The sequence below is a fragment of the Anas platyrhynchos genome, chromosome Z (genome assembly GCF_047663525.1).
Source record: "Anas platyrhynchos isolate ZD024472 breed Pekin duck chromosome Z, IASCAAS_PekinDuck_T2T, whole genome shotgun sequence".
Classification (NCBI taxonomy): domain Eukaryota; kingdom Metazoa; phylum Chordata; class Aves; order Anseriformes; family Anatidae; genus Anas; species Anas platyrhynchos.
Window position 1 is genome coordinate 1,926,665 of NC_092621.1, and position 17,387 is coordinate 1,944,051.

Below are 17,387 nucleotides of genomic sequence, written 5' to 3' on the forward strand. Positions count from 1 at the left end.
AGTACAAAATCCCCCAACTACCAAACTCCACAACTGCAAGACCCCACAACTACAAAGCCCCACAACTACAAAACCCCACAACTACAAGACCCCACAACTACAAGACCCCACAACTACAAGACCCCACAACTGCAAGACCCCACAAACGCTAAACATCACCAACAAAACCCCAAGAAGCGCAAAGCCCCGCAGAGGCAAAACCCTTCAAACGCAAATGCCACAAACACAAAACCCTACGTGTGAAACCCCAGGACGTGTGCAGCCCCACAAATGCAAACCCCATAAATGCAAAACCCTGTGAATCCAAGCCCCACAGATGCAAAACCCTGATAATTCAAGCCCCATAAATGCAAAACCCCATCGAACGCCACAAGGCACCAGCGGACGACGCTTTTGGGGCCGGTGCTGCCGCCTTTGGGGCATCTTTCCACGGGGCAGCCGCCTTTAGGGGCGACGTTTTGCTTGTTAGGGTTTGGCTCGTCGCTCCCCTACAGCCACGTACGCTCTTTATTGAAGAAAATGCGAAGAAGACGGAAAAATTATACACGAGATTTAACTTCCCAGCTCAAAACCTGCCAAATTTGTGCATTTTTATTAGGAAGTTTTTATCTCTTTCACCTTTCAGGAACCCAGAGAAAGGGAAAAAAGGCTCAAAAACGCGTTTAATGCTCATTTTTTCCAAAAAAAATTGACTTTTTCATGGGGATTTCGAGCGTCATCAAGTCCTCGGCCAACGCGACCTCTTGGCCATCCAACGCCGCCTCCGCCTGCCTCTTCAGCTGGGTGATATCGGCGTCCCCCTCGCTGAGCCGAGCTTTGTAGCGCTGGCTGAAATGAGTCAAAACCAATTTTTTAGCTCCGCACAGCTTGGCGAAAGCAGACGCCGCTTTTGGGGTGCTGTGGCCGTGCTCTTTGGCCTTCTCCTCCTGGGTGTCGTCCAGCGTGGCTTCGTGGATCAACAAATCGGCTTCGCGGCAAAGCTCCGCGGCTTCGTCCCCGACCAGCCCCGAACAATCCCCTAAAACACAGATTTTTCGGCCGGGCACCGGCTCTTCTAAGACGTCCGAAGGAGAAATGGTTCTGCCGTCCTCCAGAACAAGGGAAATTCCGTTCTTCAGTTTCCCGTACGCCGGACCTGGCTGAACTCCTGGCAAAGAGAGGCGAAAAAAAATCATTTAGGACGAGATTTGGTGAATTTAGAGCTGTCTTACTGAAAAAACACGACCTCGGTCTAAGCAGCACTCGACAATTCATCTAGCTCGTACAAAATAAAGCGCGTGTAACCCTATCGGGAAGTGCTTTTGAAGAAAAGTTACGTTCTTCAGAGGGAAATCAATAAATTCCTGCAAAACGCGCTGCTGTCCCTTCCTCGGCAAGCCACAGGGTGCTTTTTAAGCCTTTCTGAGCTTGGTTATTCCTCTCCGTACCAGAACAGGCTGCGATATTAACTGGAATCGGTGGTTTTTACACCAATTCGGATTGCTGCCTTGCTATAAATGTATAAAAACCTCTACTAGAAAACAGAAGATCGAATCTGAATGGATTACAGAGCGGCGCAGCAGCCCTGATTTAATGGAAACCCTGCAAAGGTTGTCAGAAAAAGGTTTCAGCTGCTTAACCCCACGGCATTAAATATGCTGGAAGCTGGAGTCATGAATCTTGAACCTTTACACCTTTAAAAATCAATTAAAAAGAAGAAAAATAAGTAGTAGTAGGAAGTTACCGAGGTCTTTCAGTTTTTCTACGTTGAGTTTCCCAGGCCGGGGCTTCTCTTCCACCACGAAGCCGAAGGAAGGCACGCGGTGGAAGAGGCGAAAGGCTTTCACCACCAGCTGCTCGTTGTCCACCAGCAAGTAGGAGTTTTCCCCGGCATCCAGGTGGAGAATTCTCCCCTGGGCTTCCCGGGGAGGCACCTCGTCTCTCAACAAAGAAAAATCTTTAAATTCTTCCGCAGGGCACTGGTCCCGCGTAGGGACGAGCTCATGGACAACGTAGGGGAACGCGAGTTGGGAGTGGGAGAGCTCCATGGTCCTCCAGATGAAGTTTCTCAGTCCGATCGGGCCGTAAATATCGAGGGGTGGTTTGTTGGGGTCGGGGCTGCTTTGGAGGCTGAGGGTACACAGCAAGCCGGGAAGCCCGAAAAAGTGGTCGCCGTGGAGATGAGTTATGAAAATCTTGGTTATTCTGCCTAGGGATCAGGACAAAAGAGGAAAAAAAAAGGTAAAAAATGAATGAAAAACGTATTTAGCACGTGAAATGATCTGAAATAATAAAAAAAAAAGCATCCAGTTTTGATTTCAAAGGGCTTTAAAATGCAAGAACCTCGCAGTCCCCTCCTGATTGGTTTTCAGATGGAAAAACTTCACGGCCCAGCTGAGTTTGTGGGTGTCCTTTGGTGTCCAAGCCTTTTGGTGGCTTTTTCTCCTTCCGGGGAAGTCACGCTTAAATTAAAACGACACCACAAGCAGGGAGATTATTCCAATTACCCTTCTGTTCCTCATTAGGGTAGCCAGTTTACGCTTTCCTCTATCACTTCAGGTGCTCTTTTCTGCAAAGCGGGCAGCCACCAGAACGTGCAGCGTCTCCCCTGTTGCAGTTTGTGGACAGAAAGAGGTCAGGGAACCAAAAAAAACACAGTTTTTGCGTGACCACAACCCTTAGCAGCTGTTTTACCATTTTCATCATGTGTTAAAACTACACAATAAGAAGGACCAAATGTCTTTTGGTTTGGTTTAAGGACCGTTTAGTAGCGATCACTACTTTGGTCTGTTCGCTTGCACACTAAATCTGTAGTTTAAAACCAGTCTCTGCTCCCTGTTTCACACTGCAAAGCCAAAGAAATTAATTCAGGAGAGCTTCGTTCAGAAGAGTTTGGTTCTCAAACACAATTCGGCGGCGCAGAGCCATCAGGGACTACGGCACAGCAGGTTCAGCAACCTCCTCCCATCCACAGATGCGCATGAATGTTTAGTTAAGTATTTGAGTAACAGGAGCACGAAGGGCAGAGTATTTCGCTTAGATCTCAGGAAATTTTTCTACACTCACCTGCTTTCAGGTGGCTTTTCATCAGCTGGGTTTGCGTCCCCTCCCCGCAGTCGAAGAGCCAGCACTCGCCTTCTCGGCGGAGCACCAACGCGGACGCCCCCCTCGTTGGAGAGGGATACGCTGAGCCCGTCCCGAGGAAAGTTACATCCATCGACATTTTAAATGTCTCGATACCTGAAAGAGAGGTTTTTAAGTCACAGAGCGTACCTATTTATACTGAAAAAGCACCAAATGTTGTTCTTTTAAGGGAAGGTGCCTGACATATTTGAGTACCTTATTTTCAGGTGCGTTCCCACTTCACCTCAGCCTTCAGGTGCCTCAACAGTGCTGGGGGGTGAAAGAGCTTCAAGCTGTCGCATCCCCAGGAGGCAGATTTACAGATTTCTCTGCCTTTAGATGAGGATGTTGTGGGGATTAATCCCTCCAAAGCTGAAAAAAAAAAAAAAAAAAAGAGAAGAAACCGGACTGGGGCCTTACGCCCTGCCTTTGTACCCTCCCAGCAGCAGCAGGCAGAGGTTGGGGGAAAGGCAGGGAAGCTCAGATCAGCTTTCTCGATAGGCAGGATCAAAGTTTAATCATTTTTCTATTTTATATCTGCGTGACGGGAAGGTTTCAAAGCCCGCGCCCGGCGCTGCCACACGGCGCTGGCTTCGCTTTCTCCTTTCAACCTCTCGGCGCCTCGCCCCGGCTGGCTGGCGTGAAACAGCATTTTCAGGAGTTTCAGGCAGGAGAAGGCCAAAAAATAATAATAATATATATATAAAAAAGCCACGGTGAGGGCTTTGAAGGTTCCTCCGGGAGCAACGCTACAGGTAGGGCAAGTTTTAATTAAGAAAATCCGCCGGAGAGGCGGCCAGCTCCCAGATGGGACCGCCTCATGCGCGGGGAAGCCGGGCTGCGTCTTTGCCGGCCGTCCTGAGGCTTTTCTGAAGCGAAAATGAGGGAAAAACGGGGTTTTTAGGGCCGTGTGGTGACCGGGCGGTGGGGGAGGGCTCAGCCTCCATCCACCCGCCCTCAGCACAGCGGCCGTAAGGGTAATAAAATGCAAGCCACGACCACGGGAGCCACCAGGAGACCCCCTCGGGCTCCCCTCAGGCTCCCCTCGCTATTTGGGGTCCTTTTTGTCCCGTTCCCGGCCCCATTCCCGTTCCCTTTCCCGGCCCTACCCGTGCGGGTGGCCCCGGCGGCGGCAGGCGGAGCCCGCGCTCTGTGGGGCCGGGCCGGCAGCGGGGCCACCCCCGGGGCCTCGGCGTGAGGAGAATCGCGCCCCGAGCGCCAATTTTAGGGGTTTTTGGGGTTTGCCGAGGGCCAAGCGGTGTGGCAGCGGGCTCCCAGTGGGGTTTGGAAGCTGGGAGCTGTGGGAGCGGTGGTTTGACGCGATTCCCGGCCCTGCTTGTGGCAGCCGGTGGGCCGCGGTTTCCTCTGAAGGATGCAAACTGCCAGGGGACACCCACACAAGGATTTTTCTCCTCATCTTACACATTTCAGCAACAATCCTTACAAATAGTCACAAAAATGTGCCTAAAACCTGATAATTCACGTCAAATATCCCCCTCTCCCCCCCCCCCAGCCCCAAACACAGCGTCCCAGTCAAGCTGGTGGATGCCACAGTCACTTGCACCTAAGACTTGTTTGGTTTTATACTTTTTTTTTTCTGTTAAAAAACACCTAAAGATTCTTCAGACCCTCAGAGGCTTCAGTGTAGAGTGCTGTGAAAAAGGCAGATGTTCCAGAAAAACTTTTGAGAGAAAAATTTTAATCGCTTTGCTTACTGTCCATGTCCCTGCTTGGTCTCTTTTGTCCTGTTATGAGGGACAAAAATCAAGCAGACTAAAGAAAAAATAAATAAAAGTAAAAAAAAAGTGGGAGATTTGGGTGATTTCTACATAGGTCAAGCATTATTGTTGTAGAAGAAACAAAACCAAATGTAATTTAGGCAAAAGGGAATGCGTTTTACTAAGAAAATAGAAGAGCAGAACACACATTTCAGTAGAATTACAGCGTAGAAAGGAGGAAAAAAAATAAACAGGTCACATTTAAATACAATTTTAGTTTCAACTAAGCAATAACCCTCCAAAAGTAAAGCCAACCCTGGACAGATCAGGCTAGGATCTCACAAGCACTGCAGCACGGAGTCGCAGTGTAAGGTAGATGTGCCTAAGGTAGAAATAATTTTGCTGTTTTATTTATTTTCTCAAAAAAAGTCAATCTTATCGCTGTGCGGTCCTAAAACGATTCGTGTTTTTGTTTCAGAAAGGAAATATTTAAAGGGTGGAGAAGTCTGGTGCTGGATTTGCCTCACAGTTCACCCAGAAGGGGCTTTTTGCTGCCAGGGTAAGATGTGTTTCAGGTCAAGGTAGCTGCAAACGGAATTAGACGGCCCTTCACCAGAGGCATTGCGTTACTCAACTTCAGCTGTCAAGTGGCTGTAATGAGAGCTTTGCTCTAGATTTTCTCCTTGCTCCAGTATTCAATGTAACAGCAGTCCCTGCCCGTTACAAACATCTGTTACGAAAGGGGACAGTAGGGTTGGGACAGTAGGGTTGGTAACGGTGTCATCTTAAAGAACCCAAAAACGGCAGCGGGTCCTCCTACTGCAGCGTTCCTTCCTGAGCGGCAAGCTGAGAAGTAGTAATTAATTCAAAGCTTAATTACGGCTGAGGAATTGACAAAGCTGAGATTGAATCTGTATCTTTTATTTAAAAAAAAATAAAACTAAGATGAAAGGGAGGAGTGAAAAGCAGTTACAGATGTGTGAGCTGACGTTCCGAGCTGCTCATGGAAAAAGGAAGGGCTGCACCTTAAAGGCAGAATTCCGCAGAATATTGCAGGTTAGAGACGACTCCTGTTTTCCTAACGAGGGTCAAAAGCCCACTGAGGATGAACTCCTGGCCTGAAAAAAACCATCAGAGCGAAGAGACGGCTGCAGAACTTTTTTATTTTGTAAAGCCACGTTCGAATCACGGACTGAGGGCCCTGCCTTTGCCATCGGGCTCAGCCAGGATGCGAGATCAGTGCGTAGGATCCTTTTATCACTCTTCTGCCTAATGAGGACATCGTCAGAAGAGGTGAGGAAGTGTGCGTTGCCAACGTCTTTCGATTCAGGGAGGCAGAACCCTGCCGCTGCGCAGAGCTGTGCTTTCAGAAGGTAAAAACAATCGTCCTCTAAATAAATAAATTCTTTTTTTTTTTCCTCGGTAAGATCACGAATTTAAATACGCTAAAAACAGGCATAGCAAAAATAGATGAAAAAAAAGCATTCTTTGTAAAAACATCACGTGTATGTGTTGGTCTTTTTCGTGTATACTCACATGGACAAGTTGCAAACCACGTTACGTGGCGACGGGGCGCTCAGAGCCCCGCCGGACAGCATTTTACCACAGTTTGAACGTGCAAAACGTTCCCCCCCCATCACCGTTTTCTGCATTTCGATAATCAGTCTTCTTTCCTCACCTAGGAAGCTTTTGGAAGGCTTTTTCTCGTTGTTTTAAGATCGGAGGCTAGGCAGGAAACGACAGAGATCATGTCCGAAGAGGTACAGAGAGTAGCAGACAACACAGAAAGCCCACCAGACTTCAATTTCTCTTAAGCCGCCCCCTTCTTTTGTTCCTGAACGAATTCTCTGCTGTTGCCACAAAGAACGCTGCGTGACACGGCAATTAGAAGACTGATTACGGAAAGCAGAAATAAGTGGTTCTGGAAATCAGCAGCGACGAGAGAGCAGCACGCACATGCAGCTACAACATCGTTAATCAAATTATTTAGCGTGGGGAGGGCTCGAAGGTAGAAACGCGATGTCCTTTTCCGAATTCATCTCTCTCGATGGGTGCCGTCATCCGGACAGTTCACCGGACGCTTGGGGGAGCGGGGAGCGACCTACGTCAAGGGAGAAGGGCAGAAGAGCCACCAAAAGAAGTGAAAATAAATTACAGGACTCAACGGGCATGATTTCAATTGGTCTGAAAAAAGGGATCCCTGCAGAGTAGAAGGTACTGCCTGAGGAGTGAGAGCTTCTGGTCCATCAGTGAACCTTAGACTCCGGCCAATCGTACACATCTGGCATGAAGGATTCGTATTCGTAGGTCCAGACTTTGGATCGAATGTACCGGTTCTTGTCCGCAGGCTCGGGGTAATGGAAAGCCATGTTGTTGGCGTACAAAAACTCCATCACCTGCGAAGGCAAAAAAAGCACCGGGCACTTTGGGCCTCTTCCTACGGCCACGCGACGTTCACGCTTCCGTAATATTTCGGACTTAGAAAGACAAATCGCAAAATCTTTGTACAATTCCTGCGCGATCGGGGGCTGAAAACTTTATTTCAGGTTGTTTTTCACACTCACCTTGACGGCGATGTAAATAGAAACTTCCCTGATATTGGACAGCGGAGGGTAAAGTCTTCCCTGGGCGAGCTCCTCGTCAGTCAGCTGCTCCGTCAGCGCCTGAATTAGAAGAGCAACAACTTCTCACCTACCGAATGGGGGCAGGAACGTGCTAAAATACCCGAGAAAACCCCGTTGGGGTGCTCTCACTACTAGAGTTTTCCTAAAGCACTGCGAGAAGGCGGTCAAAAATAATATCCTCGGAGGTCAAGTCTACAATCCGCGCCCGTAGCAGGCTTTGTTAAATATTTAACCGAGTTAAAACAAATTTTTGGGAGGCAGGACGGGAGGAAAAGGCAGGTCCTGCGAGGCTGGGAGGCAATTTACACCCAGATTTACTATTTGGGCGTTCAATTTTGGGATGAAAATCCACGTTTGCAATGGGGGCTGGTATTTTTCGCGACCGTCTTTGATCAAAACCCATTTTTTTTTCCTGACAGGAAGGAAACCAAAAGCAAATCCTCGAGTTTCAGCAAGATTAAGGTCAGCTCACGCGCTTACCTTGGCGGCCTCCAGGAAAACCTTATCACTAATATGTCGAACGCTGCTGAGGATGACAGCGAGAGCCACGCCTACAACAAAACGATCGCCGATTAGGGGCCACGGCGCTTCCAAACGGGCAGCCCTCACGCTCTTCTACGCACACTCAAGGAATTATTCCCGCGTGTGCTCATCGTTTACCCTAAAAGGTGGCTTTTGGCAGTGGGTTGGAGCTGGGGGAAGAAAGGGAGAGAAACTGGAAAACTGAAACTGCTGCTGCATGAATTAGGGAAGCCAGAAAAGCTCCGAAGATTTTGGTTAATACCTGGAAAAATGTAAGCGTTGTTTCCTTGGCCCGGTTTGAAGGTTCTTCCGTCTTCCAGGGTCACCAGGTCGAAGGGGCTGCCGCTGGCGAACAAGCAGCGTCCCTGTGGAGGCAAGGGAAAGAAACCATCAGCGCTTCTGCTCCTCGCTTCCCGAAATGAAGAGGAAGCAGAGCAACGGGCGCTTCCAGAAGGAAACTGAAATAAAAATGAGAAAAGACCCAAAAAGACCAAAAAGAGCGAAAATTAGAAGCCAACAAAAGCCCACGCAGTACAAACAGGCGGTGGCAGAGGGCACTAAAGCACTGCCAGGCTTGCAGAGGAGCCACCTAGCGGGAGAAGGAGGAGGAGGAATAAAAATATAGCGGTGATGGCTTCGTTTCCTTCCAGACTTCCTGGTTTAGCGAGCGAGTTCACAGCAGCCGGGATCAGGCTGCTCCTGAGGCCAGGAGGAAAAGATGAAAACCACGAGCAAACCTGGTCCTGATTCCTTCCTCACGTAGTTAGCCGCTGTTCTGCCTAACAAAATCTCTCTGAGACACTCAATAATCTTCATTTTAAAGCATTTGCTACCGAAAGCTGAGGTGTGGATTTTTTCCGGAGGCTGGCGTGATTTCTGCCTAGGGCTCACTCTGGAGCAGTTAGATTCGGGGCTGCGCTTAAAGAAAAATAAAAATGGCTTTTCGAAAAGCCCCACCTTGAAAGTTTATAATTTAAAGAGAGGAAATTTCAAGACAGCTACAGACACCGGGAATGTGAGGAGAGAGGGTCACTGACTGATTAAAAATGAAGTGGCCACCACGTACCTCTGTTAACGTATACGCTTCCTCGGCCGTGCACTCGGCCTTCACCGTGGGGTTGCTCAGGGCAAATATGATGGGCCGCTCGTTGATGGAGCCCATGGCCTTGATCACGTCGGGAGAGAAGAGGCGCCCGGCTCCCGCGACTCCTGGAGCAATAAATCAGCGATTGCAACGTGAGCTGGAGCAAACGAAGCCAAAAGCCAAGTCATCAAAGAGATTGTGGAAAGATTTTTGGCTCACCGATGATAGCGGAAGGTCGCAGCACGTTCACCGCCTCGACGAACGTCTTTGGGATCTGCTCCGGAGCCGGGTGGGTAAATGGTTCCTGGTTGGAATCCACCTTTTGTTCTCGGCCCTGCAGGGAAACGTGGATTTTAGCCGTGAGGACGCGTAAAGGAGAGTAAAAAAAATATTTCTGTGGTATTTTAAGGTTTGGTGCAGCCCTACCTGAACCAGCAATCCGTATTTGTCAAACATCCATATTCTCTTGTAGGCTTCCTCTGCTGAAACACCAGTTTCCATCATGGCCATGACGATGAGGTTCGCGATTCCCAGGGCAGCCTTGGGGATAAAAAGACCCCGTTTTTATGTTAAAGGATCCCAAAAAGGGGTCTGTCGTCACCAACATCTTTCCCTCCACGCGGCGCTGAGTTTAGCAGGCAGAGGGAGGTGCAGAGCAGGGCTGGCTTCAGAGGCAACAACAGAACGTCAGCCAATTACCCCAATCAAGCCGGAGGCTTTTTCAGCTAATTAAGTGATTTTGTCAGCACCCTAGAAGCAATTTTGCTGATAAACCAAGGAGCACGGCGCTGGTACTGCCGCTACGAAGTGTCTGCTGCAACCAGATTTAACTTCCTAAGAAAACCACAGCCTATTCCTCCGTAATGCCATCAAAATTAACAGATGTGCTTCCTCCCTTTCCTACTGAATCATAAATTCATGGTAAAATCCCCCTAATTTACACAGCTCCCTGCTGCTTTTATAAATCCACGCAAAAAAAGCGAAAAACTGAGCCCTGGCAGAGGTCAGATTGCTTTCGGATAGCATTTTTTCAGCAGCTACTCCCCTCCTGTCGGTGCAGAATCCTTTTTAAGGCACGGTGAAACGCAAAGAAATTCAAAGAATCTGCAGATCCTGCGAAACCATGAAATAGAATACACTTAAAGTCTCTAGAACAACGCAAGATCTGAGAGATCTCACCTCTCCTGCTCCCAGGAACAGCACTTTCTGCTCTGAAATCGGCTTGCCCGTGGCTTTCTGTGCTGCCAGCAGTCCCGCCAAGGCCACCGAAGCCGTCCCTATAAAAGCAGGACAAAGCTGAAGAGAGTTGAACAGATCTACGTGGCGGATTTTGTCCAGGAAACGTTTTGGCACGTCCACGAGGAACACAAACCAAGGGTGTACCTTGGATGTCATCGTTGAAGGTGCAGTATTTCTCTCTGTATTTTCTCAAAAACCGAAAAGCGTTGTGGTTTCCGAAGTCTTCGAATTGGATGAGGGTGTTCTGGCCGTACCTACAGCACACGGCAAATCATTAAGCTCACCAAAAAAGGATTATTTTACAGCAATTCCTGCCCGTTTCTCTCTGGACAGGGGATTCAAAGAGCTCCATCTCCATTCCGTGCACATTTAACAAGTAACTACAAACGGGTCACAGAAAAAAAGTCGCTAGAGAGGCAGAAATACAACAGCATCTCTTGCCATCTACTCTTTTCTTTAATCCTGAAGTGGTTCTTACGAGGAGGGCGTGTCCTGGAGTTTTCTTGCCAGCAGTTTTGGCCGTACAGAATATTCAGGGTCATACCTGTCTGTGATGGCCTCCATGAACTCATCGATTAGGTCGTCGTAGACCTGCGAGCGATCCCTTTTTTGGTACAGGCCCATGTAAAACGGATCTTTTAAGAGGGTCTGAAAGAAAGCAGAGCAAAAGACAGCAGCAGGATGAATCGCTTCCTTGGAATTCATTTCCCAGAGGTCACGTTTTACACCATTTTCAAAGGTGTTGAATTTATAGGGCCGCTCTATCTGCTTCCAGCCTGTATCAACGCTCAGGAACTTCAGCTGCCGCTTGGGGTTGGTTAAAAACTCACTGTGTTGTCAGTTCCAACGTCGATGCACACAGGCAGGCATTTATCTGGATGGATTCCTGCACAGGCCGTATACAAGCAGAGTTTCCCCACGGGAATTCCCATCCCGTACACCCCGAGGTCTCCGAGACCCAAGATCCTTTCTCCATCAGTGACAACAACAGCCTGAAAAAAAAAAAACAGAAGTCAAGCTATCGACGAATACTGAAATTTTATAAAGTTTATAGCGATACCAATTGTTGTTTTTCCAGGCAAATAATCAGGTATATTTGTACAGTTAAACAAAGAACACATTGCAAGGAATTTCTTTTCTTTTCTCTTTTCTCTTTTCTTATCTTCTGGTTTGCAATCATCGTCAAACAACTGCCAAGGACGCGTTATTCAGCGCTTAGATTTCCCTCAAATGCTAGCCAAGAAGCCCTGCTGGGATTAAATAATAATTAGAAAGAAGAATCATACGACGGCAGTACCTTGACGTCGTTCTCTGGCCAGTTATTCACAATGGACCTGATGTGACCTCTGTCTGAGATAGAAATAAATAATCCTCTGAAAGAAAAAAAAAAAAAGAAATATTTGATGGGTGACAATCAGAAATTTAATTTTGCTTCGTAAAACTAGATTCTAAACAGCAAAACTTTATGAAAATTGAAGCATTGCCATCACTGACACAAAATATTTAGAGGACAATTTCTCGTATGCATTTCTGTTCAGTTATTTGGATGCTCTGGAACAAAACCACAGAGGAAATACTTTTCAGGAGTGCTTCTCTCTGGGAAAAGGAGAGGCAATGAAGAAGAAAAGAGCCCAGGTGAAGAGCAAAAACCCTTCCTGAGCAGAGGGTGAGGCTGGCTGGCCTTCAGAGATCCCTTTCAACCCATTCTTGCCTCTAAATCCTCAGGAACCTCAAGGAAGAAATAGAAAACAACAAAAAATACCAGCGATATCCATCTACTGTGCTTACTTTGGTCTCCTGAAGATGTGTCCGTACTGGGAACAGGCGAGGCCCACTGTTGGTGTATACACAATGGGCATTAACCGCTCGATGTCGTCTTGTAAAACCCTGTAGAATAACTTCTCGTTCCTCTCCTGGATTCCCATTATGTAGATATACCTGAAACCAAGAAAAAAAACAACATCGATTTAACAATTTTCACATTTACGCTTATTTAAGACAAGGTGAAAATGATCGAAGCAAAAACTTCACGTTATTTCTTCACGAAATTCCTTTTTCTGCTCAAGCTGGACACGTGGATACACGTAGGCACGTATGAAACCAGTGCCAGGATGCTAAAAACATCCCCTTCGACACAAGAAACGAGCAAAAAAGCTTAAACACCAAGCAAAAAAGCACTCAAAAATAAATAAGTAAATAATAAATGAACCAAATGAACCCCCCCACACACTTTTTCATCCAACAAACAACCAAAGAAGGTTATTTTCAATATTTAACACCACGAAATATTTATTTTCAGCCGTTTCCATTTACTTGCAGGACAAAAGAAGGCCGGCGGGGTGCTTACTTCTCCAAGGGGTCCGTCATTTTGGCCAAATTCTTGTGGAAGCGTAAGGCTTGAATGTCTTGGGTCTCTATTTTGGGAGGAAGAAGCCCTTGCAAGCCGAGCATCTGCCGTTCGTGCAACGTAAAGGCCATCCCCTGAAAACAAAAGAGAGAAAGGTCAGAAATAACTTGTCTGTTTTTTTTTTCCTCCAGCATTTCCATTTATCCTGGATTTATTTGATTTATTTTTGCCATTATCCACTCCCGGGACGTTCGTGGCTCGAATATCCCAAATGTTATCACAGCGGGGTGTCTCTGGAGAGATATTTTGGGGTGGGTGCCCTGCAGCAGCTGCCCCAGGGCACAGATTTGGGCATTTTGGGCTCTCCTGCATGGGTTTCCCTCCTGAGCACGGCTTTTCCTCTGCGCTGAGTCCTCGGGTGCCCTCTCCCAGATGTCATTTCCCTCTGTGAAACTGGAGAAGAGCGACGAGATTCCACTGCAGATGTTTAGGACTCAAACAACAGCTGGCTCTTGAAACATTTCCCAGAAATAAAGGGCTGACCAGAGCATGGGGAGGTCACCCAGTCTGCTCCTTACGCTCACAGCCACAAAGAGGCTGCATTTTCCCACTTATTTGCACTGCTCCAGACCCCAAAAAGTGACCGAATCACCCTAATAATTCCGCTGAGATCACATTTCAACCCAAATCCTTCATTTTTTGCTCCGGGCAGTGCCCGATCCCTTGGGACTGTAACACCTGATGACCAAAAAGCCTCATTTTGTCACAAATTCGGTTTCAGAAGCGCTAAATTGAGAAAAAAAAATAAAAAATCCCATTTCTGCCAGGAAAAAAGAACAAAAACCATCAGCTATTTTGCAAAAAATACTTGCAAATACTTGGATTTGCAAAGCGTTTGACCCTAAAATACTTCACTTTTTTATTTTTTATTATTTATACGATACTTTATTTTTGACAACCTTCTGTGGAATAGTTTTGACGATACTGAACTCAATTTCTCCGTTTTTTTTCTATTATCTGCAGATGATTTGCAAACCATTTCATCCTTTTTCCTAGATCTGTTTCGGTTTCACTTCCACATCCCTCGCACGAGATGTGAAAGGACTCCCTGGGAACGTGAAGCTGCACGAAACCACGGGCAACCCGACTTTCTTCCCCTTTTCCTCTGCTGCCTCCGAGTTCATCGCCATCAGCAGTTTATTTCTTCTCAAAACAACCACTTCTCTGCAGAACACGCGCTTGGAGGGAAAAGAATTTAGGATGTTGAGCTAAGGGCAGCTGGTAAACAGCTGCGGCATTTCTCCCACTCCTTCAGGCTCTGGGAACATAAAAAACGATGCCGAAAGGATCATGACATGAAGGAGAAAAGAAAAAATAGGCTCGAATTCTTTTCAGAGCACGCAAAAACCCGGGTGTTTTGTGTTTGGGGTTGCAGCTCGCTCCCTGCACAAAAAGAAAAAGAAAAAAAAACCAAAAAGCAGCACCCCCAGGTGTGAGGTGTCCTTTCCCTGCCTATTCAGCACTGACTTTCACTCCGATTAATTTCCACAATCCTCTCAGCAGCTCAGGAAAAGCAGGTGGCCCTTTTAAGCTGGCCCAGACAACGCATAGGGCACATCTAGGGGAACGAAACAGCACGCTTCGAAGACCCTAAATGAAATAATTCATACGTAGAGTCAATTTTTTCGCAATAAAACCAACGTACTGCCACGGGGGAGAGGAAAAAGGGAAGGAAACGAAGCGCTGACAGCTTTTTAGGATCGCTGACTCCTGCTACAAAGAGCAAGCGGCGCTATAAATACCACCCCAGACAAATTCCTGTTGCCCACTGGGCACAAAGGTGAACGGGAGACCATTCACCTCTGGGCCATAAACCTTGAAATCGTAAGCATTTTCAAAAGAAAAAGTGTTTTATAGCCCTTTGTGGACTTCCCTTTTCCCGAACTGCTTCTTTTGGCTCGATCCCAAAGTTCACTCTTGCACAAGGGATCCCCGGAGCAAATTAATGCAGTTCATCACTCGGACGAATCAAAGGTGTGTTCGCTATCTCGGCCACGATTTCAAAGTTTGTGTTTATGGGCAGCATACGGCATTCTCCTTGGATTTCTTCCCTCTTTTTCAACTTCATTTCCTATCTTTGTGGTTTTTCCAGAAACAGCGGGATGCGATGGAAGAAGCCAGGCTGCACGCGTGCTAAAATCCGGCAAAAAAAAAGGTATTTTGCTATTCTGGAAAAGCTTTGCTCACTTCTCCCATCACTATGCCTTGAAATCCACGCTGAAACTACGAGAAGAGGGCTGCTAAACCCATCAGGCAGCCCCTTTAGGGCCCTAAAACCCCCTAAACCAGGCAGTTCCCTTCCTTCCCTCCCCCAGCCGCCGTGCCTCGGGAGCAGAAGAGCTGACGGCAGTTAAACGGGGGCGCACCTTTGGTACTTACACCTCCTCTGCAACCAGGAGATAATAAAAAAAAACGAGTTATATATTAAAGAGCTCCATCTCCTTCCACAGCTCAACCCCTTTTTAAAGCACGCACGCCTCCGGGAAGCTGATAAAAGCTGCAGAAGCAGCAAACACCCGCTTTTTAGTTTTATTAGTCGGTTTATTTTCGTCCAGCCAGCTTTATTATTTGATTTCGTTGAAAACACCGAACCTGGGGGGTGTTTTAAGCGCCCAACAGGTTTAAAACCTGTTGAATTAAAAGGCCCCGAAGCCAATTAGGTGTCATCTGAATCCCTGGCGCCAGCGATTAAACATCGTGGCACATTTCAAATAGCCACGGATGGCAGTTCCAGAGCGTCCTGCAATTGTTTGGCTGCAGCAGCAAGGGCATTACTGATATAGCTCGTGACCTTTGCCGAGCTGCCCCGACAAGAAACGCTTCAAATCGGGAAGTTTTTTTTCCCCTTCTTCAGTATCGCTTCTTGGGGACACTTAAAAATTAAAAAATCACATGCAGCTCTCTGCTCTTCGTTCCCCCTCGAGAAAAAACACCGTGCTGTGCTCAGAGAGCTCCAGTCTTCAAAAAAAAAAATGTAAAAAAAGTAAAAACCCCACATTTAACACCAGGGAAACAATAAGAACTGCCCTATTGTTTTTGCCTCCCAACGCCGTTGCGTAATCAGCACTGGGAAAAGCTTACGGGGCTTGAAATCATTTCCACTGGCACGGCGAAGTGTTTATAGCTCAGAAAACTCTTGAGCTAATCTGATCGGGGACAAAACACGCCCCTCTATTCTTCCCTCCGCCCCCGACACGCCGAGCCCGGTTTCATTCAGCCGGCCTCCGACCTCTGCAGCAGGCAGGGAGAGTGTTTAGGGTGAATTGGGAATATAAAAGCATCACAGGGGGAAAAAAAAATAAAATCAGAGGATAGGGAGGAAGAGAAACGACGGATATTAAAAATGGGGGATGAAGTAGTTTTAGTTTACATTTTGATTCAATATTTTCAGATTATTTCTGCCCTGGGGCCCAAAAAATAAAGAAATTGAGGGCGAAATTGGTAGAGAAAAGCAACCAAACAACAAAAGGATGTTTTAGGAGTTCCTCCCAACGCAGGGAATTGCCAGAATGCCTCTCCCTCTCCGCTAGCTCCATTCAAAGCTTATTTTTAGATGCTCTGCGTGCCCCTGCCCAGGGATGTTTCGCGTTGATATGGCTCCGGCCCAACTCCCGGCAAAAGGCAGGAGCAGGACGGAGGAGCCGTCGCTTTTTACAGAGGCAGGAATTTCAATTCCCTCCTGCCAAGTCCGAAACCCAACTCCCCGGGGGTGGTTTCACCCCGGGACAAGGTCCGCCGAGCTGCTAGGAGCTGGAAGATAAGAAATTTGCTGCCAGGGTGCCACCGACCTTGTTTGTCCGGGGGTTTAACATCAAGGGTTTGCCTTTTTCTTTCGTGTGCGCCCCGCGGCGCGCCAGCGAGCAGGGAACGGCGGCCGCCCTGATCCGGGAGAGCATGGCTGGGGGTGCTGCACCTGGAAAGGAGGAAAAGATATTAAAAAAAAGAAGTTGAGACACTGAAAAGAGCTGAATTGATGCTCCTGATCCGACGCCGGCTGTTGGAAGGGAAGTAGGTGTGTGTTTAGCGAGTCCTTTCACTGGATTTACCCCGGTGATAACCCCAAATTGCCTCGTGGCAGGCAGGGAGGAGAAAAGGGAAGGGTTCCCAACGCAGAAAGCGCACGATGAGAGGCGAGAACACCCCAGGAGAGCAAAATAACTTTCTTGTCGTCTTTTAGCTGCACTATAAAGCCACGGGAGAGCTGCTGTGAGCAAATATGGACCTGCCGTGGCCCCCCCTTCAACCAGATTCTTCATTTGTCCCTAATAAATACCCTAAACGAGGAACTAAAATGCAGGACAAACACCACACCTTATCTTCTTCTAATTAAATTGAAATTCCGTCCTTGCACCTAACGAGCAAACAAGATCGTGGCCCAGATTTCTCCTTAACTTCATCAATTAAGTCTCTAATTAACCACAGCTAGGTTTTATTTTCTTCCTTAACCGAGGCCTCGCCTACCCCGGCGTGACACAAACCAGGCACCCTCCAGCCGCCTTCATCACTTCGGCAACGCTCGAGCAGTCGAAAATGATTCCATCAGGCAAATTCCAGCTCCCAACGCACCTCCCGGCGAGGGTTTTGCTTTAAAAAATAGGAAGTTTCCCATTCTCCAGCGGCGCAGAAGGGGTTTTGTGGGGGATGAGGGCGCGATGTGATGAGGGGAGCCCCAAAATGGAGGAAGGAGCAGG

At 47.6% G+C, this 17,387-nt stretch overlaps 2 protein-coding genes across 3 annotated transcripts; both read right to left on the minus strand.

The window, feature by feature from the left end:
• Positions 1-565: 565 nt before the first annotated feature.
• ELAC1 (elaC ribonuclease Z 1) lies at positions 566-4,527 on the minus strand. Of its 2 annotated transcripts, XM_027446108.3 has the most exons (5): positions 4,212-4,522; positions 3,319-3,474; positions 3,046-3,219; positions 1,724-2,188; positions 566-1,147 (listed from the first exon to the last, which is right to left on the minus strand). In XM_027446108.3, exons 3-5 carry the CDS (start codon positions 3,200-3,202, stop codon positions 663-665), a joined length of 1,107 nt encoding a protein of 368 aa, XP_027301909.3. In that variant the 5' UTR covers positions 3,203-3,219; positions 3,319-3,474; positions 4,212-4,522; the 3' UTR covers positions 566-662. The 2 variants fall into 2 exon arrangements, with proteins under 2 accessions (XP_027301909.3, XP_071886812.1); XM_072030711.1 differs by lacking the exon at positions 3,319-3,474 and having other exon boundaries at positions 4,212-4,527.
• Positions 4,528-5,963: 1,436 nt separating this feature from the next.
• On the minus strand, positions 5,964-16,877 carry ME2 (malic enzyme 2). The gene is made up of 16 exons (XM_038170123.2): positions 16,743-16,877; positions 16,485-16,609; positions 12,637-12,770; positions 12,078-12,227; positions 11,587-11,662; positions 11,120-11,281; positions 10,834-10,937; positions 10,434-10,543; positions 10,230-10,327; positions 9,477-9,590; positions 9,270-9,384; positions 9,033-9,175; positions 8,229-8,331; positions 7,925-7,995; positions 7,385-7,483; positions 5,964-7,216 (listed from the first exon to the last, which is right to left on the minus strand). The coding sequence occupies exons 2-16, from the start codon at positions 16,590-16,592 to the stop codon at positions 7,067-7,069; spliced, it is 1,737 nt and encodes a 578-aa protein (XP_038026051.1). The 5' UTR covers positions 16,593-16,609; positions 16,743-16,877; the 3' UTR covers positions 5,964-7,066.
• Between the last annotated feature and the right edge of the window lie 510 nt (positions 16,878-17,387).